The sequence below is a fragment of the Canis lupus genome, chromosome X, assembly GCF_048164855.1.
Source record: "Canis lupus baileyi chromosome X, mCanLup2.hap1, whole genome shotgun sequence".
In the NCBI taxonomy this organism is placed as follows: domain Eukaryota; kingdom Metazoa; phylum Chordata; class Mammalia; order Carnivora; family Canidae; genus Canis; species Canis lupus.
This window is the reverse complement of record NC_132876.1, coordinates 42,408,915-42,431,796: the sequence shown is the minus strand read 5'-3', so window position 1 is coordinate 42,431,796 and position 22,882 is coordinate 42,408,915. Positions and strand designations below refer to the sequence as shown.

The 22,882-nt window shown below is 47.3% G+C and overlaps 1 protein-coding gene across 6 annotated transcripts in view; it reads right to left on the bottom strand.

Annotated features, from left to right (window-relative positions):
- The window catches only part of COL4A6 (collagen type IV alpha 6 chain), a 288,595-nt gene that overhangs the window by 21,852 nt on the left and 243,861 nt on the right, over window positions 1-22,882 (bottom strand). For all 6 annotated transcript variants that reach the window (XM_072816549.1, XM_072816546.1, XM_072816548.1 and 3 more), the window contains 14 exons: window positions 18,723-18,782; window positions 17,441-17,485; window positions 16,699-16,752; window positions 15,386-15,455; window positions 14,314-14,421; window positions 13,269-13,409; window positions 12,300-12,404; window positions 10,171-10,331; window positions 9,523-9,702; window positions 8,805-8,988; window positions 3,049-3,120; window positions 2,476-2,583; window positions 1,152-1,373; window positions 588-752 (listed from right to left, as the gene is read on the bottom strand). In XM_072816549.1, coding sequence (XP_072672650.1) covers window positions 588-752; window positions 1,152-1,373; window positions 2,476-2,583; window positions 3,049-3,120; window positions 8,805-8,988; window positions 9,523-9,702; window positions 10,171-10,331; window positions 12,300-12,404; window positions 13,269-13,409; window positions 14,314-14,421; window positions 15,386-15,455; window positions 16,699-16,752; window positions 17,441-17,485; window positions 18,723-18,782 — 1,675 coding nt within the window. The remainder of the gene's footprint in view (window positions 1-587; window positions 753-1,151; window positions 1,374-2,475; window positions 2,584-3,048; window positions 3,121-8,804; window positions 8,989-9,522; window positions 9,703-10,170; window positions 10,332-12,299; window positions 12,405-13,268; window positions 13,410-14,313; window positions 14,422-15,385; window positions 15,456-16,698; window positions 16,753-17,440; window positions 17,486-18,722; window positions 18,783-22,882) is intronic.

Sequence of the window (22,882 nt, the reverse complement as noted above, 5' to 3'; positions counted from 1 at the left end):
CTTGGCAGAAACTCAACTTGAGTCACATGGCCAGAAGGGGTGGGGGGTGACATAGTCTCTGAGGCAGGGCGAGGAGGGTAGTACCAGGAAAAGGCGAGATGCCAATGCTAGGCTGGGTTCAGGGGGTGTGGGCCCTGCTGCCCAGTGAAAAAAGCCACTTTGGCCACGGGTCCTCAGAGCCATGCTCGCCCGAAAGGTGGGCCACTGTGCAGCCGCCCTCTGCTCAAGCCTTTCTCCCCAACCCCAAGCAGGCTCCCTGTGGCCCCAGCTGAGGTGGTGGAGATGGCTAGAGCCACCTGCATACCTAGGGTGGCTTCTCTAACTGGGAAAAACAGGAAGAGGGTGCTGGAGCATGGAAAGGGGGAGCGAGGCCAGCAGGGAGGGGCGAGGGTGGGGTGAAGCGTGCTACTGGCTTAGCAGCTAAACTGCAGAGATGTCTTCTGCTTGGCATTGCAAGGGCTCCCTGAGATCAGAAACATGAGAGATTGGGCAAGTCGAGTGTCCTTCTAGCCCCTGCCCCTCAGGGCACCAGGGCCCAGGGCACTGGCTTGTCTGTGAGGCTGGGGCTCCTCCTCCAAAGGACCTACCTGAAGGGCCTGGAAAGCCTGGCACTCCAGGGAGCCCTGGCTTGCCCTTGATGCTGCCGTATAGACCATCAGGCCCTGGGGGCCCTGGCTCTCCCATGTGGCCCGGTGTTCCAGGGCTGCCCCGTTCACCTTTGGGGCCTAGCAGGCCCGACTTTCCAAGCAAACCTAATGAAAGGAAGGACAGATAATCGATTACAGCCTGGATCGACAGCAGGGACTGGTCACCAAACCAATTTCCAGCGCAAAGGCCTGGCCCCAGGTACATCCCAGGTACCACTATCTTCTCTGCTCCAGCCCTAGCTGTTAGTATCCTAGCAGCAAATCAGAGGCTTTATAAGGAACTTGATTATCCATTATGGTTACTTCTGGATTTACTATGAAAGGAGGACAGACTCAGGTGATGTAAGAAAAACTTCCAAGAAGAGAGAGACAGAACAAAATAACTTTTCATCGTGATCCCCAAAGGAATCCATCACCCCAGTCTCATGCATGTATTCATGAAAGTATAGCAGTCACTGAAAGACTTTCTGGAGATGGTTATATAAGCGAATTAAAAAGGGTTACCCTTGGGTCCTGGAAGGCCAGAGTCTCCAGGAAGTCCTCTGTCCCCTGGTAATCCCTGTAGGCCTTGCTCCCCCGGAGAACCATTCTCAGCACCAAAGATGTCACCAGGGGCTCCCTTGGGACCAGGTAAACCCGGACTGCCAAGTTTCCCAGGCAAGCCATCTTTTCCAGGGAGTCCAGGAAACCCAGGCAAGCCCTTCTCCCCACGAGGTCCAGGAAATCCTAAATGTAAAGAGGCAAAAAAATAAAAGGCCATGGATGTTTAAAAAAGATAGGTCTGGGTAGAGATCTCTGAGACAGATTTTTTCCCCTATTACAAAAGCTAACATATCAATGATGTATGTCACTTCTTTTGGAAGTCAGGAGCCCCCGGTCCTGGGAGGACTTGCCCAGAGGCAGGAACTGCATCATGTGAACTGTAGAAGGTTCTAGCTCAGTGAGGCCAGGCCTTGGGCGAAGCCCAGCAACCTACTCCTAGGGCTGTTCCATGGGCCGAAGAGCACAGCTTATACCCAGGACTCCCTGTCAAAGGCCCAATTTTTTCTGGAGTCATCCATCTCCTGCTGTCATTCCTCCTTCTTCCTGGGTGATTGGAAGGAAATGAAGCTGGATAAATAAACCATGGAGAGTATGATCCAAGATGAGCCCTGTCTGGCAGAGCAGGGTGGTTCTCAAATTGAGTGTGGGTCAGAACTACCTGGGTATATGTAGTGGGGCGTGCTTGGTAAAACCCACGTGGCTGGACACTACTGCCACTCCACCCTCCCCCTGCCCTGCCCAGAGCTTCTGATTAGTAGCTCTGCTGAGAGGCAAAGAGTCTGCATTATTAATGAGTTTCCAGGTGATGCTGGTGCTGCAAGTCCAGGGAACACAGTTTAAGAACCCCTGTGCAGTGTAGAACAAGGTTACAACAGGGTGTGAACAAAGGGATAGGAATGAATCACTTCCCTCTGACTCATCTGAATCTCTTTGTCTAACCTAGCAGGAGTCAACTGGGAACTTGCCATTGTCCTGGCAGCCAGATAACCTGGTAGAGTCTTAGCTCTGTCACTAGTGGCTTCGTGAGCTCAGGCAAGGCACTTTCATCTGAGCTTCGATCACCTCATCCGAAAGTGAAGAAGGCTTGTCCCAGCCAATGGCCCTTACTGCTCTGATTCACTGTTGCTCTTTAGCTTTAAGTTCTGTCTTGCGTGAGTATGAAATCAAAACCATCCCACCCACACGAGAGTGCAAACCTCACTTCCTATGATCGGTGGATGGCTACTGCAATTCAGACACAGTCACAGCAAAGGAGAAGCAAATGAGGAAAAGCTTCATTCCTTACCTGGCAATTCAGGAAGGTGAACTAATCCTGGACTTCCGGGCTCTCCTTTATTCCCACGCAATCCAGGCTGACCGGGGGTCCCAGGGAGGCCACGGGCCCCTTTAGGGCCTACAAACCCACACGTGAGCAGTGAGGAGAAAAGGAAGTCAGTGTGGCTGGCCACATTTGTAATGTTCACTCAAGAATCCTAATCTCTTGGGGGCACCTGAGTGGCTCAGTGGTTGAGCATTTGCCTTTGGCTCAGAGCGTGATCCCAGGGTCCTAGGATCAAGTCCCACATTGGGCTCCTGGTGGGGAGCCTGCTTCTCCCTCTGCCTATGTCTCTGCCTCTCTGTGTCTCTCATGAATAAATAAATAAAATCTTTTTTTTAAAGAATCCTAGTCTCTTGGAGGGCCTCTTACCCTTACCTCCCCACACAGACCTCCCCAGGACACATTCTGTTTCCTCAATGCTCAAGGCTGCCCTCTCGGGAGGAACATGGCTCCCCAAATGCTGCAAGGCTGTCCCCCACTTTTGTGGGCTCATGGCCCTTCCAAATGTGCTCAGTGGCTTTCTCTGGCCTCATTCCATACCTGGGAATCCGGGAGCTCCTGGTAAGCCAGACAGACCATATGTCTCAGGAATTATACACGGCAAGGTGATTCCTATAAGTGGTAACACATAAGCATCTGGTAAGCCCACCAAGTCAGGAATGATTTCCCTCTAGCATGATCCTCTATTCCCATTCCCTCAGATGGGACAACCAAGTTCTTCCCACCCAGCAGCTGGGAGTCCATGCAGAAGGATCCTGGCATCAGAAGTTCTCTGGAGTTACCCCTAGTGCAATTGCTTACAGATAAGAGTACCCCTAGGGGCCAAGTGCCAGAAAGCCACCTCCTAAACCATCAATGTCCAGTGAGCAGGCAGTCACCTATGCATTAAGTTGTCACCTAACAAGATTTCTGAGAGGTAGCCTATGCAGGAGCAGCAGCAAAGGGCAACTGCCTACTTGCCCTGTGAGTAGGAGCCTCTCTAGGACGGGTACTTGGGGTTAGCCCTGAGGATCCATTACGGCCATGTGACTAGACTAGAGGGCTTGAAGCCAAGACTCCTCAAGCTCACATGTCTGCCCTTTTCCTGAAATGAGCACAACCCATTGGGTTCTTCTGACTCACCCTGTTTGGGATCTACAGATTGGGATCTATTGTGGTTGACCCTGGGTCACATCAGGTAGCATACAGGTAGCTGTATTTCTGTACTAGGCTAACACTGAAGGCTGCTCTCCTGGCCATGACAGACAAATGATAACCCTTCCCTCAGCTCCTCATTTGACAATGTCAACTCTGCTACTCAGGAAGAATCGGTAGTAAATTTCAGCATTCCAGATATTGAAATTGGCAGGCAGAGCCCTTCCCCTAGCAAATTCCTACTTGTCTGTCCATAAAGCAAATAAAAAGAGTCTACATAAGATCACAGAGGGGAGGTTTAATAAAACACTGATGAACAAATTGTGTGTTGTCTCTCTCAAGTGCCATTTACAAACAATTGCCATGTTAATTAAAATTAGTCTTGCCTATTCATTAAAACAATTCCCCAAGGCCTGCTTTAAGCCAGAGCCAACAGTTTAAGTGAACTGCTATAGCTTTCGCCTGTACTTAAATCACAAATTGCGTTTCTTAAAAATATGTGTACAAGCTATGATTCAGATTGCATTCTCAACTGGCTGGCATTTCTCTTCCACTTGTTCTATTCCTAAAGCAAGATGGGAGATTGAACAGCATCATATATTGGTTGAGAGGTTGGGCTCCGAAGCCAGAGAGACCTGGGCTAGGCTACAATCCTAGTTCTGCTACTAATTAGTTGTTTGGGTCAGATACTTACCCTCTCTGAGTCCCATGCATAAAACGGGAGCTACTTTTCTCATACAGTGTTTGTGAGGATGACGGGACATGATGATACCAGTAGCATTTTGCACAGTGCCTGGCACTCTAATGGTTGCTCAATGAACGGCAGGTTTGGTGTGTTTTTTGTTTGTTTGTTTTGTTTTGTTTTGTTTTTTTATCCTCTTATTTAAGGAGGAGTATTCAAAGAGCTCCTCCAAGGCCATCCCCTGGTTTCTACCTTAGTCAAGTTAGGAAACTACTCTGTAGCCTGCAGCAATTTCCTGCCTTCTAGACTCAGGTTCTGGGAGTCACTTCTACAGCTGGAGAGAGGGCATTAGGCCTGATCTTCGCCCATAGGTGGTCATACTCATGTTCATCCTGCCAGACACTGAGATAATGGTGCTATTCCTGAGGGCTATCTTCCTACTAGGGAACTATACCCTATGGGCAAGCACTTCATGATAAGATGCCTGGCTGGGTAAGGGCTGCCAATCTTGTGCTCAGCTTGGTCCTCCATTCTTTGGACAAGGCTGAAGAGTGGCCTCCCCAGATGGTATCATGCGAGGGGCCCTGCAGAAGATTCTCATATCCTTGTTACTTCAATAGTCTGTTGACTCCAATGTATCAAACACTGCAGTTCCATTGCTTTCAGTCTTATGAAACAAAGGGTAGAATACAAATATCTCTGCATTGGCTGCAAACATGAACCATCCATCCTCACTCCATTCATCAGATAAGTTTCATAAATTCTTTTCACTTGACAGCCAGATAAAAACACACCTTTAGAGGATGGCCAAGAACAGGCATCTGGAAAGGTTCCAGATAGGGAAACTAATAATAAACGGGAAGATGGGAATCAAGGGCATATTTCCCTTTGACCTCAGACCAGGCCTGCACACCACAGACAGCACACTTGTGTATTGGGAGCAGGGGGGCAAAATGCCGAGGAGGTGAGAAGTTCAAGTTACCCTGGTATTACAGTATACCTCTTCTACTTTCCAACCCTGAATTCAGAGCCTTCTCCCCCACACAGCAGAAATCAGCTCTATTGGCATTCTGTTTCATAAGTACAACACACGATTTAACAAGTCAGAATTTTCCCTGCTCCTGCCCAAATTCTTCTTCAGAATAAAAAGTGCCTGTGCTTCCCAAGATCCTAACATCTCACTTTACTCTGCATCGAATGAGTGAACACCAGACATGTGTGCATCCTTCCGGGTACCTCCCAAGGTGAGTTATGGCCTCAGTTAAGTTCACAAAATGAAGGTGCTCCAGCTAGACATCAGCCAAGCCATCAACATGCATGGTGAATGATATCAACCCCTCTCAGAGACCACATGCCCACCTACTCCCATATGCTCTCCCAGGAATCAGGAGTGACAGTGTCAGCCTTTGTGCCCCTGCCTTAGGATCACCCCCTTCCCCCAACTAGAGGCTCCAGCATTGTGCTTAGGCTATCATGAATGTCCGAGATTGAGGTGAATAGAAAGGAATGGAGCTGTTGCCAACATTGGTGTGTGAGAACCTGGAGACTGAGCTAGCTCTCACCTCCCTCTGTAACTAAGTTTCCTGTACCAATGCTCTCCCTGCAGCAACAGTCACCTAGACCAATCAAGAGAATAAGAAAATTAAACCAGGACAGGAGTTTCTTGAGGCCCATGGGAAGTCTTGTCTGCAGCCTGGGTATGTCCATTGATCACATTCCCTATCTGGATTGAAGAGAGCAGGCTGGCATGCACACAGGATCAAGGACACAGTAGCTGTTTCAGTAATAACCAGGGTAATTGATTACTATGAGCATCTGGATCAGAGCCTTTTTGGAAACAGCCAGTTGTCTGCTTATCCAAGGTTTGTAATAATTCATACCACTTGGTTGAAAGGCTTCTAACAACTGCATTTCCTTACTGGCAACGCAGCTGTCCTAGTCTGGGCCACCACTGGTTGGAGTGAGTACATTAAGAATATCATCTTCAGGGGGGACCTAGGTGGCTCAGTTGGTTAAGCATCCAACTCTTGATTTTGGCTCAGGTCTTAATCTCAGGGTCGTGAGATTGAGCCCTGCATTGAGCTCCATGCTGGGCATGGAGTCTGCTTAAGATTCTCTCCCTCTGCCCCCGCCCACCCATCCCAACAATCCTACATGTGTGTGCGCATGCGCTCTCTCTCTCAGACAAAAAAAATTAGCATCTTTGGTTTTCATGGCAATAGTAATGGCCACAATGCAAATGTCTGGGGCTCAGAGATTATGTGTTTTTGAAATTGTGTAGAAAAAAATTCCTAGGTTTGAGGAATTATGCTTGGTTGCCATGGAGAGAAAAAGAAAGCTGATGCTACTAGTTGAAGTAATTTTTTGGAAGATCTTGGTACTGTAACAAGACAATTTTCTTCATAAGGCATCTTCCAGGTTAGAGATTACTATATGACTATATTTGTAAGAACTTTCTGTGTCTGGGGCATAGTGACATTTAGGATAGAAATGGCCCCATGGGCCTCCTTCTGTTCACTCAGCCTGTTTTAAAGCAATTAGAATGTTTATAATATTCAGATTTGAGTATGTATAAATATGTACGTACCATGTCACTATAACTCAGTTTAAAACTTAGTTGCCTACACAAATGGGGGGCCTAAAATTAAGACCCAGTTGGCAGAGGGGCAGTGGAATGACCATGAATAATGTCTCTGGGAACAGAGACATATAAGCAAAGCTATAGGTGACACCAGGAGTTGCAAAAGGCAGGATGATCTTGTCTGATAAAATTCCTCATAGCCTACATAGGAGTTTGTAAACTGAAATACTGACTTGGTTTTAAGAATCTTGAATCAGGGATCCCTGGGTGGCGCAGCGGTTTGGCGCCTGCCTTTGGCCCAGGGCGTGATCCTGGAGACCCAGGATCAAATCCCACGTCAGGCTCCCGGTGCATGGAGCCTGCTTCTCCCTCTGCCTGTGTCTCTGCCTCTCTCTCTCTCTCACTGTGTGCCTATCATAAAAAAAAAAAAAGAATCTTGAATCATCAATTCTTAACCTGAACTGTCTTCCTCACTATACCAATGCATCCAAGTAGATTTTCAGGTAAATGAAAATTTACAAGATCTGGTTTCTGTCTTCTTTTTTGGGTAATTCTTCCAGGTGACAAAGTAGAAAGAGAAAAAAGAGGTCTAAGAAAGCCCCTTGGTTATTGAGAAGCCCCTTTCTTCTGTGAGTGTATATTAGTCTCTTATGGAACATTGCACTGTACGAGGCAAATTGAGAAATGCTAAAAAAGAATTGCCTGCCTCGGTATTCAGATGCTTACAAAGCAGTTGGGAAAAGTAAAAGTATTAATGGAAGAAAATATATCATTGAAGTGGCAGTGACATCCTATAGAGGTCAGAAAAAGGCTTAGTGGGGAAGTTGGGGCCTGGACCCTGAGAGATGGATAAAACCCGACTGCATAGAAAAAAATAGGAAGAACATTCCAGAAAAATGCCACCACTTGTGGCTTCAGACTAGGGGCATAACATGATAGCAGGAGTACTTCACAAATAGTGAATCAGCAGCAGGGTTCATAGCAGAACTCAGTGGGAGAAGTCTGGAGGCAGGAGGTGAGAAACCACTTAGGAGGTTGTTGCCATTCACCCCTCACCCATCCATCTGTCCACCCATTCTTCCTTCTAGCCATCCCTTTATTCCAACAGGCATGGGAGTATTTGATAAGTTAGGCATGAGATAATGAGAGCCTAATAGCAAGAAGAGGAAGGAAAGAATATAAGAAGCACTGCAAATGAAGAATAAGAGATGAGTTTCAAGTTTTCAGACCAGATCACCGTAAGAAGGGTGGTGCCACTAATGGAAATAGAAGTTGGGATGAAGAGCTAGCTGTTCTGGCTGTCTGGAAGAAGGCAAGTTATTGGCATAGCACCTTCACAAATCTATAAGAATCTACAAGCAAGGCTGTCACTCGTTGTAATTCCTGAAATTCAGGGAGGAAAAGCAGCTCTATAAGTGGGAGGGATTTAAGGTAGGAAATAGAGGTGAGACCAGATACAAGTAGGGTCTCTTGTCAATATGAGATATCTCAGGAATGAAGGAAAGGTTCTTTTCTGCTGATGATATTACGATATAACTTAGAGGACACTTATCCCATCTTCCACTCATTACTTCAATGGTACTTGTAATAAAATGGCCATCCAGCATCTGCTTGAAATTTCCTAGGGATTGTGAGCTCATAAGCTCCCAAGGCAGCTCTGTTACCTGGTCTGTTAGGAAGTTGTTTTTTTTTTCTAAGTAGAACTGAAATCTAGATTGCTCTAAGTGTACCACAGTATAATTGTAATCCTTTTCCCACACAAAAACCCTTAGAAATTGCAAGTGGTGACTACAATCAGCCAAGCCTCTTCTTATGACACATTTCATGCACTTGGGTCACAGCCACACTCTACAAGGGGTCAGTCTTTTAAGTCCAAGGCCATCTGATTCCATGACTCACCTGGAAGCCCAGGGAGGCCTTGTTGCCCTGGTAATCCATCTATTCCTTGATCTCCAGGAAGCCCACGAGGTCCAGGAGATCCTGGCAGCCCAATTCCTGGGGGGCCAGTTGGGCCACTGTGGCCCCTTTCACCAGGCAGTCCTGGTAACCCCTTTTCACCTGGGAAGCCCTGTCCACCGTCACCCTAGACAACACATAAGAAAGAATGAAAGCCCAACTTAAAGACTGATCAAGAGACCCTTCTGACCAGAGGAAAGAGATAACCAGTGTGACCAGTGCTTTGGTTTTTGCTAAGATTCTCTTTCCCTCTGGTTTATCAATCATGTCTTCTGATTAAGGTAATGGGAATGAAGCTTGTAACCCTCGGAGATCTGATAACACAAAAACTTCTAGATCAGTGGTGGGGAGGGGGCAGGAAACAGTCCTGGGGGTCCCAGAAAGCAGTTGTATTACTTGCGAGGAAAAGCTACTGAGAAGTCAAAGCATTTTAAGTGATCAGGTCAGTGGTTCTACCAACTGAGACAATGATCCATTCCCAGGAAAAGATTCCCATTTTACAGAAAGGAATAGCACTGAGTGAAGAGTGTCAGGGGTGGAGGCCAGAAGAGTAATGGAGACTCCCTTCTGCCCTGTCTCATGGGCTAGTGGCCATAAGAAGCCCCCATGATGTCAGATGTAAGGATTTATAGAGCTAATCACCCAGGAACGATCAACTTACCGGAAGACCTGGCAGACCTGGTAGACCTGGTATTCCATCCTTGCCTGGAGCTCCCATCTCCCCAGGGAGCCCCTGGGGGCCAGGATCACCCTGCTCCCCTGGCACCCCTGATGCGGAACTGAAAGTTGGCTCCCCTTTATCTCCTTTGGAGCCCGCAGGACCTGGAGGCCCAAATAAGCCCTGACAAAGAGACAAAAGGGAATAATTAGGAGATGTAGACATCAGAGGACTGACACCTAGCCTAGGTCTAACCTAAAGCAGATCTGGGGGTACGTTTGGGCACTGCTCTAGGCACTTGAATATGTCATTATCTTGGATGACAACTGCCCATTTATTTGCTTATCCTTTCCAAATGTTGAAGTCCTTGAGGATGGTAACCTTGTCTTAATTTGATTTTTAACTTCAGGGTCCAGTGCAGGGCTGGGAAAATAGAAATAATTTTGTGGAAGGAATGAAGGAATGGAGGGAACATAGGCAGGTCAAAGCCAAAAGGAGATGATGTGATTCTTTCATACTACGCCAAAAGCCTGAAACTTTGTTTTACCCCCATCTTTCTTTCCTATGTTTTAGGAAAGTGCTTGAGGAGGCAGAAAGGGGCACTTGAGAGCTCCCACTGCTCCCCCAGGGCCAAAGTTTGGTAAGACTTACTGGAGCCCCTGATGGGCCCTGTGCACCCCCAGAGCCTGGATCTCCTCTGGTTCCTTTAAGGCCCGGAAGACCTATGAGACCTGGTGGCCCAGGCATGCCTGGCTCCCCAGGTGGTCCAGTGTTAGGGACCCCACCGTCACAAGCACAAAAGCCCAAATCTCCTGGGGGTGGGAAAAAAAAGACAATGTTAAACAAAGTGGACTATCTTTCCCAGAAAAAAGATGATGTGACCGTGGTAATTTGTGATTTGAACAACTCCATGGAGGAATCAGAAGGCCTGCGGAGAGCAGACTCAAATAAATGAACTAGGTTTACAAATCCTGTTTACTCTCCACCAAAATACATTTATCTGTACCAATGATGTGGATTTCATCAGTCTGGGGAGAGAGGGCCCAGTGATTGGTGAGTCTAATTAAGACTGGTTGCAGACAGTTGGCATTGGAAACCACTGACCCATGCTAACCAGGTGAGTCTGGAATGCAAGCACCTCAAAGGTTCTGTTCACCAAAATGCCTTTTCCCTTGCCTTTTGTACACAGAAACAAAGGCCAAATAAATTTATGACAGGGATTTCAGCAAAGCACCTTTGAAGAGGTGTCAAGGAGCCACTAACACTATAGCCAGAAAATGAAAATTTAGACGAATGTACATGATCTGAGGTCCCCTAAGATCCTGGGGGGCCTCTTTTTACTTTCAGATAATTGAGAATCTCTGAAATCTGGAAACAACAGTATGTTCTCCAAATGAGCCATGGACCTTTTGCATAAGTTAGGTACATTGCTTGTTTATAAGGCAGCTTGCTGGGCATCACCAGAGGTCTAATAAAGCAGACTTTCAGGAGGCCAGAACCATCACTAATTTTTAGTGATCTCCCTTAGGTGATTCTCATGAACAAGGAGCTTGAGGATCACAATCACTATTCCAGACATAAAGAAAACCTTCTGGGAATGCCTGGGTGGCTCAGGGATTAGGCATCTGCCTTCAGCTCAGGGCATGATCCTGGGGTCTTGGGATGGAGTACAGCATCGGGCTCCCCGTGGGGGGCCTGCTTCTCCCTCTGCCTATGTCTCTGCCTCTCTCTGTGTCTCTCATGAATAAATAAATGAAATCTTTAAAAAATAAAAAACCTTCTGGCTGCACAATACAGGAAGGGGAGCATTAGAGTTGTCCCTGTTTTAGGAGTGCAAATGGTATCAAGAAGTACACTAGCTCTGTAGTGAGTCAGGGATGGGCCAAGGCTAAAAGCCTAAGTCAAAACTTGCAATTCAATCTCTTTTCCCTCCAAATAGCCCTTCCTGGAGCTCAACAGCAGAGATGGAACTTGTAAAATATTCTGAACTAGCTCCTCTACTTAACTAGCAGCAGTTTCTGATACAGCACTGAGAAAGGGGAAGAGGAAGTTAGGACCTCTCTGCCCAAGGTTGAGGAGAGCTGGTAATTCAGCAGGAGAAGAGGAAAGATCTCTGGCACTTGATGCCTCTAGGCCATCCCCAAACCTCTCCTCTGCTGGCTAGCCATCTTACCTCTTCCTCCACCCTGGCTTGGGCTGCAACTAAAATGAATTGATTATTTGAGCTTTAACATCTGCTCTTCAAGAGCATGAAACAGAGGAACAACCCAGAGGCAGCAGGAAGATGGACAGAGCAGGTGCCACTGCTGCCTCCACTGCGGGCTGGGGTAATTGATCAACCCTTCAACATCAGTGGGGACCATGGCTGTTTTCCTAGAGCCAGTTGACTTTTACAGATTGCCAAGTCTTGACCTGTTCAGAGTCCTTTCATTCAGGCTGAAGGTAATGATGAGTGACTTCTGGCCTTGGCCTCACACACCGAGAAGGGCTGCCGTGTATGCTGGCTCTAACAGCTGGGGCTGCTGGTAGCCACTTCTGTGGGTGTATGGGGTAGGAACAGGGCCCCAGAGCCACCTGGTCCTGTGTGACCTCAACTACCAGTCTCGTTCTCTGAGCCCTAAATATAGAGCACTTCCAACAACCCTATAATCACCCCCCCCATCAAGACCCCAGACAGCTGCTGTTCAGGTTCCCAAAGCCGTTGGTCTGCTCTTCTCCCAGAGAGCCTTCTGCAAGAAGGAGTTTGGGGAGCAAAGAACACTCAAGAGGGCGAAAATCACCTTTTATGCCTTTGAGGCCTGGGTTTCCTTTTGGACCTCTTTCTCCTCGGAGACCAGGGAACCCTGGCTCTGTGTTCTGTAGGGTTTCAGTCTCAAATGCTGGACCTTCAGGAAAAAGGGAACATAAGCCATTGACACATTGCAGGTGATGCTGCACAGTGGCTCTGTCACTAAGGCCTGTGTCCTTGAGGCTCAGCAACCAAACCAGAGCCAGAGACCCAGAGGCTGTGGCAAGTCTTATCCCCTATTGGTGCTCTTCACTCTGCTATGTTTTACAGAAGGGCTATTATGTTTCAGGCACCAGACTAGACACAGAGAGGATCAGAATGACCACAACAACTGAAGGGAGTCAGCAGTCCCAGTGCCTATCCCAGAAAGTCCCCTGGGGACAAAAGAGGAAATGCAGTAGTCTCAGGGTTTAGATGACCAAGAAACAGGTGGGCCTATTTCCAGCCCTTCTCTTAGAATCTAGAATCTAGATTCTAGAGAGGACCTAAGGAGAATAAGCCCCATTGAGGCTTTTAGCAACCATCTTGAGGGGCCAGGCTTGTATTCCCATTTCTCAGGCTCTCAGCCCACCCTGCTGGGGCCCTGAGGACTAGGTGGAGCTTGAGAGAGCCAATGTTGATTCTTCATAGGCCACAAGACCAGAGGCTGGGGGGGCTGAGGACAACAGAGGGTGGGATGAAATGAGTACACAGATTGGAATGCATTGGGTAGGTGTGGCCATAGAGGTGGCTTTAGCCTGCCTTGTTGTTCCTTGATGAACCCTCTGACTCCTCTGGTCACTACTCTGTAGAAGGAGGGCCCTGAATCAGGAGGACAGGGCCTTTGGCACTGCCCCTCTGGGGCCATGATGCAGCCCAGCTATTTCTCCTGTGAAATGCTCTCTCCCTCAAAAATCATGACTGTTCTGCAGTCTGGATGGCACTTGAATCTCAACACCAAAGAGCGAAATGAACAACTTACCGGGTGGGCCTCGTAGGCCTGGTAGGCCTGGCAAACCATCTCTGCCTGGGGGGCCAGCTGTCCCAACTGTGGTACGGCCTGGGCTTCCTTGGTCCCCCTTTAAACCTGGAACTCCCTGGGGGCCTAGAGCACCTGGGACACCTGGAAGGACAAGCCCACACAATAATGCTGACCACATTACCCTGTTCTTTGGGGTTCTTCAATTCGCAGCATATGCTGGGAACCCACTCCAAGGAAAGAATTTGGAAGACCAATTGCCCTTCTCTTACATTAGAGTTAGAAGGGTCCTTAGGAATTGTCTAGCCCAACCTCTTGGGAAGTTGAGGCCTAAAGGGCAGGGAGAACATGGTGAAGGCAATGTTTGGTGGCAAACCTGAGAGGGAAACCTGGTCTCTGGTCTCCTACATTTGGATTTTTCAACCTTAGGGGTCAGATCAGCTGTCCCTCCTTCAGGCAGTTGCTTTAAAAGCACAGGTATCCTTACGGATGCCCATCTCCAAGGAATTTAGAAACTAATGTCTTTCAGAGTAATGTCTGAAGCTTTATATTTGGCCCATCATGGCCCTCTCTGAATCTGGCATGGCCTTTCTCTATTTGCTACTACAGAATGAAATATGAGTGTGCTTCTCCAATGCTTCCTTCATTCATAGGATCCTGGGCCATTCAGTGCCTGAGCGAAGCACAGAGTGAGGGTCTGGGGACAAATTCTCCTCTGGGCTTTTGTTAGCTCCTACTAGCAAACATTAGCTGGGATGGAAAATCCATAGAAGAGTCCAAAGCAGGCCGCCATCTGGTTGCTGGAAACCTCAAAAGGATTGCCTGTCTAGCAATGTTACATTATCCAGGCCAAAGGAAAGCTTCTCACCCAGGTCCTATCCTCATGTACATTAGCCTTGGGCTGGTAGTAGGGAATATAATGACTATAGTCTACCTTTCCTTTAACTTTGGCTTGATATGTATCTAAACCAGAGGTACAGAAGGGGATGCTGGGCACCAGCGTGGTTAGAGGACAGATCTGTGCAGGGGGTGGGGTACTTTGTTTCACCTGGTAAAGCTGGTAAGCCAGGGATGCCAGAAGGGCCAGGCAGGCCCTGGATGCCTTCATCTCCTTTAAGTCCTGGGAGACCTGGCATACCGGGATCTCCAGGATAACCTGGCATTTTGAGGGAAAAAAAATCAGTAAGCAAACCAGAAGAGGCCCATAAATGTCACAAAATGCCTAAGGAGAGTTGCAAGGAGATGTCCTCAGGATAGATTTCTCTTTCTCGCCCTTCACAGGCCTCCCTGAATCTAATGGCCTCATGTGATAATGGGCCTACTTGAGCTAAGGCTTCATTAGTTTTCAGAACCAGTCTGGCCAGGGCTAACCTTCGATGGGAAGATCTGGTAAGTACTAGGAACGTCCTTCTACTATTACCAACCTGCTGTCATGCCTCAAATGTCTACCATTTGGACTAAGGTGTTAAAGTCTACTATTCACGTTATGCACATAGATTCCCTAGAAGTGGAACACAGGAATCCACTGTCAATCATTAATACCATGGCTTCATTAAGTGTACTGGACAGGGCATGGGCTAGAGAGGATGACAGGGGAGAGATCATTTCGGAGACTGGGGCAGAAGAGGTATAGTAGTAGAAGCCTTTGCTGAAGCAAGGAGTAGCTGGAGACACTGGGCATACAGGTGCTTGTAGAAGGCAATGAGAACAGTTGGATACTCTTCCACCTCCTGTGACATTGTCAAACCCAAGCGTGCATGGGATCATGTAGATAAAACCCCAAATGTCCCATAGTATCAGGGTCAAGTCAACCTAGACAGGGAGGATATCGGTCTTTCCCCAAGCTTCATTAGGAGAACAATTTTCATCAAGTCAAGGCCCAGTCCAACCACAACCCTAGTCTTGGTGGAGCCAACATGGAGTGTAGGGCTTGGCTTCTTTGCCCAAAGACATTGGAATTAGCTTCCTTCCCCCAAATACAGGACCCATGAGGGGCCCTTGAGGGTGTTGGCTCTAGCAGCAATCCAATGATTGACAAAATATCCTCATTATGATTATAGGGAATATAGAATGTAACCCATGGTCCTTTCTTTTTCACTGCAATCAATGAAAAGTTGCACCTGAGATCACAGCACCATCTGTATCGATGAACACATCTGGGCCTGGCAGGCCAATGCCACCCTTTTCACCCTGTAAAGATTCAATTGGTTAAATGCAAACATTCCCGTGACTTCAAGCTCTATGTGCCCTCAAAGCCATTCCTCGGGAAAATAAAAGTTTTCTCCTTCTACAACCCTTGATTCTATGGGCCAGCTAGTCCACAGGTTAATTCTGAAGTCTAATAAATTTCAGATGAAGGCAATGCAAAGCAGGCCAGAGACCTAATACTCAATGGTAAACCTGTCAAAAATAAGGGATCCCGATTACATTTTACAACCTGACTCCAGGATAATCTGCTTCTGGGCCTGGGACACAGATCAAAGAATAGACCATGTTGCTGCACCAAAAGGTGCAAAGGAAGGAGCAATTTTAACTTTTTTTTTTTTTCCGCTCTAGCAGGCCCAGGACTCTGCTACTGTCACTGGCCTTGTTTAGTGGATGATTTCAGGCAGAGGAAGTCAAAGGAGTTCTAAGTCCCCCCGAAGGGGGGCTCAGGTATCAGAATCAGATACAGTGGCATATCCAAGTGGGGTGGTGGGAGCTGCCTGCCCCTGGTACAGACAATAAGGGGACACTTTGTCTGTAAAGAATTGAAAAACAATAATAAAGACAAAAATTTAGCAATTCTAAACAATGTAAATAGTAGAATATTCCTCTTTGTAGAGATGGATTTGCTCCCGTACTCCACCCCCCCCCCCGCCCCTGGCTTTTAGTCTACCTCCGATCAAGTAGTATCTAAGGCAGGCCTATTGGTTTTTTAGTGCTCAAAGTAGGGTTCACACACTTCATGTGAAAAGGGTTACATTTAAAATGTTAAGATACTGGAAAAAAACACTTCATCTCATATGTAGGTGTTTATTATGGTTCAGGTGTTTGTGTCCTTTTTGCCCCCAATTCATTTTGAAAACTTCATACCCAAAGTGATGGTATTAGGAGGTGGGGCCTTTGGGAGGTGATCAGGTCACGAGCATGGAGCCCTCAGGATTGGGACTCGTGCCCTTATAAGAGAAGGCCAAGAAGGCTAGCTCGCCCCTTCCACCATGTGAGGGCATAGTGAGAAGTCAGTGACCTGGAAGAGGACCCTAACTCAACCATTCTGGTGCCCCAATATGGGGCTTCCAGCCTCCAGAACTGTGAGAAATAATTTTCTGTTTTTTATAAGCTGCCCAGACTGTGATAGTTTCTTAAAGCAGCCAAATGGACTAAACAGCATTTAGGGGAATTCTTCACCCTTCTACCTCCCCAGTCCTGGATTTTCACTTCCCAACATTACCTTAATTCCTGGGAGTCCATTAAGCCCAGGAAAACCTGAGGACCCCTTCTTGCCCTGTGACAGAAACAGAGTTACAGCTAAATCAAATGTCTAAGAACATAAGAGGGACTGGTCTTTGGATGAGACCAGGGCACATGGTGCAGGGATCTTGGCTGGCATTCCAGGGTATGCATGGATTCTACCCGACTCTGGAGGGTATAAAATGTTCCAGAAGGCAATATGGCACAAGGTAGCCAACTTGCCTGTTAGGAGGTATAAGGGCCACAAGGCTAGAGATGAATAAAGGCAGGCTGGACTTCTAGACCCTGATAACTTAATAAAGAAGTAGGACCACTGCATGGCACTGGATTGGTAACACTAGATACTCAGCTTATTGGATGAGGACGAAAGAAGATAGTGGCTGGGATTATACCCATCAAAAAGAGGTAGGTAATTTGTATTATAAGCAGTGGCTCCCTTTGTACAGATGCCCATGTTAAGTAAAGCAAGGGGGCTTTTCGATTAGGACTTTACATGTGGGCTTTTTTTTAAAAATTTATTTATTCATGATAGTCACACACAGAGAGAGAGAGAGAGGCAGAGACACAGGCAGAGGGAGAAGCAGGCTCCATGCACCGGGAGCCTGATGTGGGATTCGATCCCGGGTCTCCAGGATCGCGCCCTAGGCCAAAGGCAGGCGCCAAACCGCTGTGCCACCCAGGGATCCCTACATGTGGGCTTTTAATGACATTAACCAAAATACCTGAATCCCTGGAGGGCCTTGGAGTCTTTCTAAACCCATGGGACCCTGTAAAGAGAATGAAGCCACCTTAGAAAGATTAATAGCCCACACTAGAGAAAGCCAATAGACTTACAAAACAAAGTTTCCCAACTGAGTTCAGGACTTAGCCGCTCCTAAAATTAGGTAAGAGAATGTCCCTAGACTTGGCTTAATGACTCCTTTCTAAGTACTAATCCATCAAGCTGAATAGCCACATGGAGCATTTTAAAAGAGCAAAATAAATGAAAACATTATAAGAATTGGGCAGAATTTGGTAGAAGGGCTGGGTGGTATTATACTTAGTCTGCATTAGTTCCAAGTCATGACATTTTTTTAAAGATTTTATTTATTTATTCATAGACAGAGAGAGAGAGAGAGAGGCAGAGACACAGGCAGAGGGAGAAGCAGGCTCCATGCAGGGAGCCCGATGTGGGACTCGATCCTGGGTCTCCAGGATCACACCCCAGGCTGCAGGCAGCGCCAAACCGCTGTGCCACCGGGGCTGCCCATGACATTTTTAAATAGATTGTGGGAGGGTCTCTTGTCTCTCACCCCAGCTGCATTCTTTGTTGGTGATTATGTCTTTTCAAGACAAGAGAGTAGAGAAAAGTAGAGACAGAAATGGCAGGGTAAAAGGTGAACATTGCTGAACACTCAAAAGATTCTTAATGAGCTTTATGACTAAGCCAAAATCGTAGTTCTCTAAAATGTTACTTCTTTAAGGCTAAGGATGGCCAGTTGCTTATAGCCTAACACCTAAGTGCCTGAAGCACTTAGAATCACACAGGCTAACAATTATTTCTTCACTTGAAGAGGGGTTATTACTGCAAATTGTAGACTGCAAATGTCACTCACTATGTTTTAGACCATCCCAGGCTTGTTCCTGTTCTATAAAGATGATATTCGGTCCTCTTTCATTACAGCAACATTTGCACCCTAGCCCACATTCCCTCAGGATAGAATGTAGTGAAAGCAGGACCACGCTTACCCCACTTTTGGCCCCGAAGAAAACTATATATGAGGACAAGGAAAGTCAGTAGGCTGAGGAGCCATTTCTTATTTAAGGGAGTCACTAAGTCAAGGAAGTGGGGCAAAGTGAAGAGGAGGAGGTCTCAAGGGCCTGGCAGAGCGTTGAGGAAGAGAAAGAAGAGAAGCTTTGGTGGCCATCAAGTTATATAACATAGAGATGTGAACAGGACAAAACATGGACCCGATGGACCGGGTAACTTGCCAGACCCGGGCAAGCAACAGTCCAGGCTCATACCCTTGGTCCTGGCAAACCAGGGATTCCCTTTTCTCCCTTTTCTCCAGCAGTTCCAAGTCCCTAAAGGAAAAAAAGAAACCACAAGTTATAACATCCATTTCCTCATAGGTCTCCTGGCTTTATCCAAAGTAGGGAGGTGACTTCGAATCAATGCCATTGCGAGTTGGGGAGGCTCACCATGTTGAGCCTCTTGTCACTGTCTAAGAAGCACACAGGGCCTGAACAAAGGTTGGACCATTCATCTAAGGTTCCCTCTTGGTTTTAGAAGTAATGTCTTGTCCCCTTAAACATGATTACCTATATTCACAGCTCCTTGGATTAATAGCATAGAAATGATTAACTATCTAACCTCATTGGTTTGACATGTGGGGAGGCAGACACTCAGAACAGGTAAGCATCTTGTGTGCATTACAGAATCGATGAGACTGCCATGTCTTCAAACTTCCATTCCAGGGCCCTTTCCATGAGAATAGGCTGCCTTCTACCACCTAGGAGCTTGTTTCTTTGACCCGCAAATGGAAAATTGTATTAGTCCTTGGGGGTCAAGACTGGAGGGAAGAGCTTTTGCCCTCTGGGGGCGTGATGGCTGCATCATTCTCTTTGGTGGGAAGGATTATTTCTTTTTTTTTTTGAAAGGATTATATCTATCTAGAAGTGGTCTAGAATCCTGTAGGCCCTAGCAGTACTCCGAAGGGTACTAGGAGATGGTCTTCAACCCCTCTTGCCCTGCTCACAGAAGGTGAGGATTTGCAGCCATGGACATGACTTGGGACTCTCTAGGGACAAGCAGAAATCCAAAAAGCAGAATGAGTAAGGAAGCTTCTTTCCCTCTGGGTCTAAAGCAAGCATATTCTGGGCCCCGAGAACCAGAAGAGTTCACTACCAAAGTGGATGGAGTCTTTCATGGCAAGCTGAATCAAGGCCATTTTGTTGTTATGGTTTAAATGTGGGACTTTCTGGAGCATAGGTTCTGGCAAACAACATTTAGGCCTATTGTGAGAGTGAAGGAGGCAGTGAAGCTTTCTTGAATGTAAGCCTGTGAAAGGCGGTAAATGTTGTGGCACGTCTCCCCTAGTCCCTTCTCAATGTGACCTGGCTCAGTTGGTTCTGCAGCCAATGCTCTAATCCCACTTACAGTTTTTTCTTTCTCTTATATACTCTGAGCATTCCCTTGGGTCCTGAAAGCTGGCTGAATAGCCCTTCTCTTTCTAGGCCCAAGTGGGTTTTTGTCATTGTTATTTTGTCATTGTTTTTAATGTGGGCTTTTTTTGGTCTTTTTGTTGTGGGGTGGAGGGTGGAGTGTGTGTCTGTGAAGGGTCTAGTTCAAAGCAGACTTTGGTTCCTGCTTGTCTTTCTTTTTTTATGCATCTATAGTTGTGTGTCAAAGGGCTCAGACCTCATGCTGAATGGGATTTCTATTTGAAAAACCTGGGGCTCAAATTGAACACAAACTTTTGTGAAATCTTAGTTCTGCATCTCAAATTGGAAACCCAGGAATGCTGCCACCTGGTGGCACACATCTCTGGGCCTCTGAAGCCAAATGCCATGCAGCCTTCCCTGAGCTGTCCATGGAAGCTATAGCAACTCCCACTGCCCCAGACACTTGCAGCACTAACAGGGGTTGTATATGAAAGTTTGTCAGCAGGAGGTCTATACCACACTCACTTCCATCTCCTCCAGGACACGTTACTGCAAGCTAAACACATACAAGATAGTTCCATACATACTTGTTGAGTTAAAAAGAATGACTCAGAAAACAAAACTGTTGCCAAACGTGAAGCATATCCAGGAACTCTCATGCTGTCCACCTGTTTTGCCCACAGTTGCAAAGACAAGGGAACTTTGTCCTCTTTCTTCAGAAAGCAGAAAGGCTCTCTAGACTCATGCTTTCTCAGAGAGCTTGTGCTATCATGTGTACAAAAATAAATAGTTCAAAAACAAGGGCCACCTGGTGGCTCAGTGGTTGACCATCTGCCTTTGGCTCAGGGCATGATCCTGGAGTTCTGGGATGGGGTCCCGCATCGGGCTCCCAGCAGGGAACTTGCTTCTCCCTCTGCCTATGTCTCTGCCTTCTCTCTGTGTCTCTCATGAATAAATAGAATCTTTACCGAAAAGTTTAAAAATGAAAAAAATAAAAGAAACTGATTTGTGTGTGTGTATGTGTGTGTGTGTAGGGGGGTGGTTAAAGCCATAGAACATACATGACTTGGCAAGATACTGGGTCATAGGCTCAGTCTGTCTCCCAGGGCAGGGAGGCACCATACAGGGCCCTGCTGAGCAAGCCATTCTAGCAAGATGTCCTGGGACCCTGCCAGGTCACAGGCAGTCCTTGCCAGGAGCTGTCCTGCACCCACTGCTCCCATACCCCTTCTCATCCATGTCCAAGAAAGCCTCATTAGAGCACTAGCTTAGCTGTTCATAGGCCTACTCACTAGGGCCCTGTCTCCTAGTATTTTGGTTCAAGGATATTAGTGGCTCTGTAAAAACTCAACTTGAATCACGTGGCTAGGAATGAGGGCATAGGGGTGATGTAGTCTATGAGGTAGGGTGAGGCAGGTGGTACCAGGAAAAGGCGAGCTGCCAATGCTAGGCTGGGGCCAGGGGGTGTGGGCCCTGCTGCCCAGTGAAAAAAGCTGCTTTGGCCACAGGTCCTCAGAGGCATGCTCGCTCAAGAGGTGAGCCACCGTGCAGTCCCCCTCTGCTCAAGCCTCTCCCCCCAACCCCAAGCAGGCTCCCTGTGGCCCCAGCTGAGGCGGTGGAGATGGCTAGAGCCACCTGCACACCTAGGGTGGCTTCTCTAACTGGGAAAAGCAGGAGGAGGTGCTGGAGTATGGAAAGGGGGAGCGAGGCTAGCGGGGAGAGAAGGGGGGTAAGGGGTGCTACTGTCTTGGAAGCTAAACTGCAGAGATGTCTTCTGCTTGGCACTGCAAGGGTCCCTGAGATTAGAAACGTGAGAGATTGGGCAAATCAAGTGTCCTTCTAGCCTCTGCCCCTTAGGAGAGCAGGGCCAAGGGCATCCCCACCACCTGCCTCCTCTTTGCCCTCAAGTCTGTGAGGTTGGGGCTCCTCCTCCAAAGGACCCACCTAAAGGGCACGGAAAGCCTGGAGCCCAGTTGAAGGAGCACCCCACATGCCCAATAGTTGCCTCACATCTACTCAATAGGTCCCTCAGGATTTGCCAGTCTCTTCTCCCTTCCCTCATCTCGCCTCACCCTGTGTTCACTGGCCCTTGGATAGAATGCACACAGGTATATGATTCTCTCTGACAGTCTCCACGAGAGACCCTGTGCCAGATGTGCGTGTGGACTGCTGGGGATACTAGGGCAAAATGAGGGATACTGGGGCTGAGCCAGAAAATCAGGGATGTTTAGTTATGCCAGACAGGGCCAGACAAAACAGGTGAGACATAACATTGGTCAGGTTGGCCAGTTGTCAGCAGCTCCTTCAAAGATTATGGTTGGGATGGAGAAGAAACAAATGGTTAAAGGGGGATAGTTTGGACTCCCTAGAGATTTGCATCCTCGGTGCAGCCTCATTTCTCAGTGAGTGTGGATAATTGACAGCTGATGTGATGAAGGCTTTGGATTTGAGAAGCATGCTTTAGGTGAAAAGCCTCCAGTATCATAGTCTACCACCACCATACCAAGAAGGAACTGGACTGTAGGGGGCAGTATGATATGGGGAAATGAGTGTGTGTGGGGGGGAGCCCTGAGCTGCCTAGCTTTCAAAAAAGCTGGATTTCAGCCTCAGCTCTGCTAATAACTGTCTGCGTGTCTCTGGACAAGAACTTCATCTGTTCAAGCCATGATTTCCTCTTCAGTACAGGGAGATAAACCCGTCCCAACTTGCTTACCTCCTGAGGATGATGTGAGGTGACTAGAGTCTCTATGAAATGGTCACAAAGGAAAATGCAAACCCTTTCCCCAACCCACTCGCAAAGTGCTTTGTACCGGTGGTGCCTGATAGAAATATGGGAACCACTATGTTGTTTTAAATTTTCTAGTAGCTACATCAGAAACATAAAAGAAATAGGTGGAATTAATTTCAGTAACATTTTGTTTGACCAAATATATCTTAAAATAGTGTCATTTCAACATTGAAGTAAAAATCATTGAGATATTTTAGATTATTTTTCTCATACCTAGAGTTTGGAATCTGTG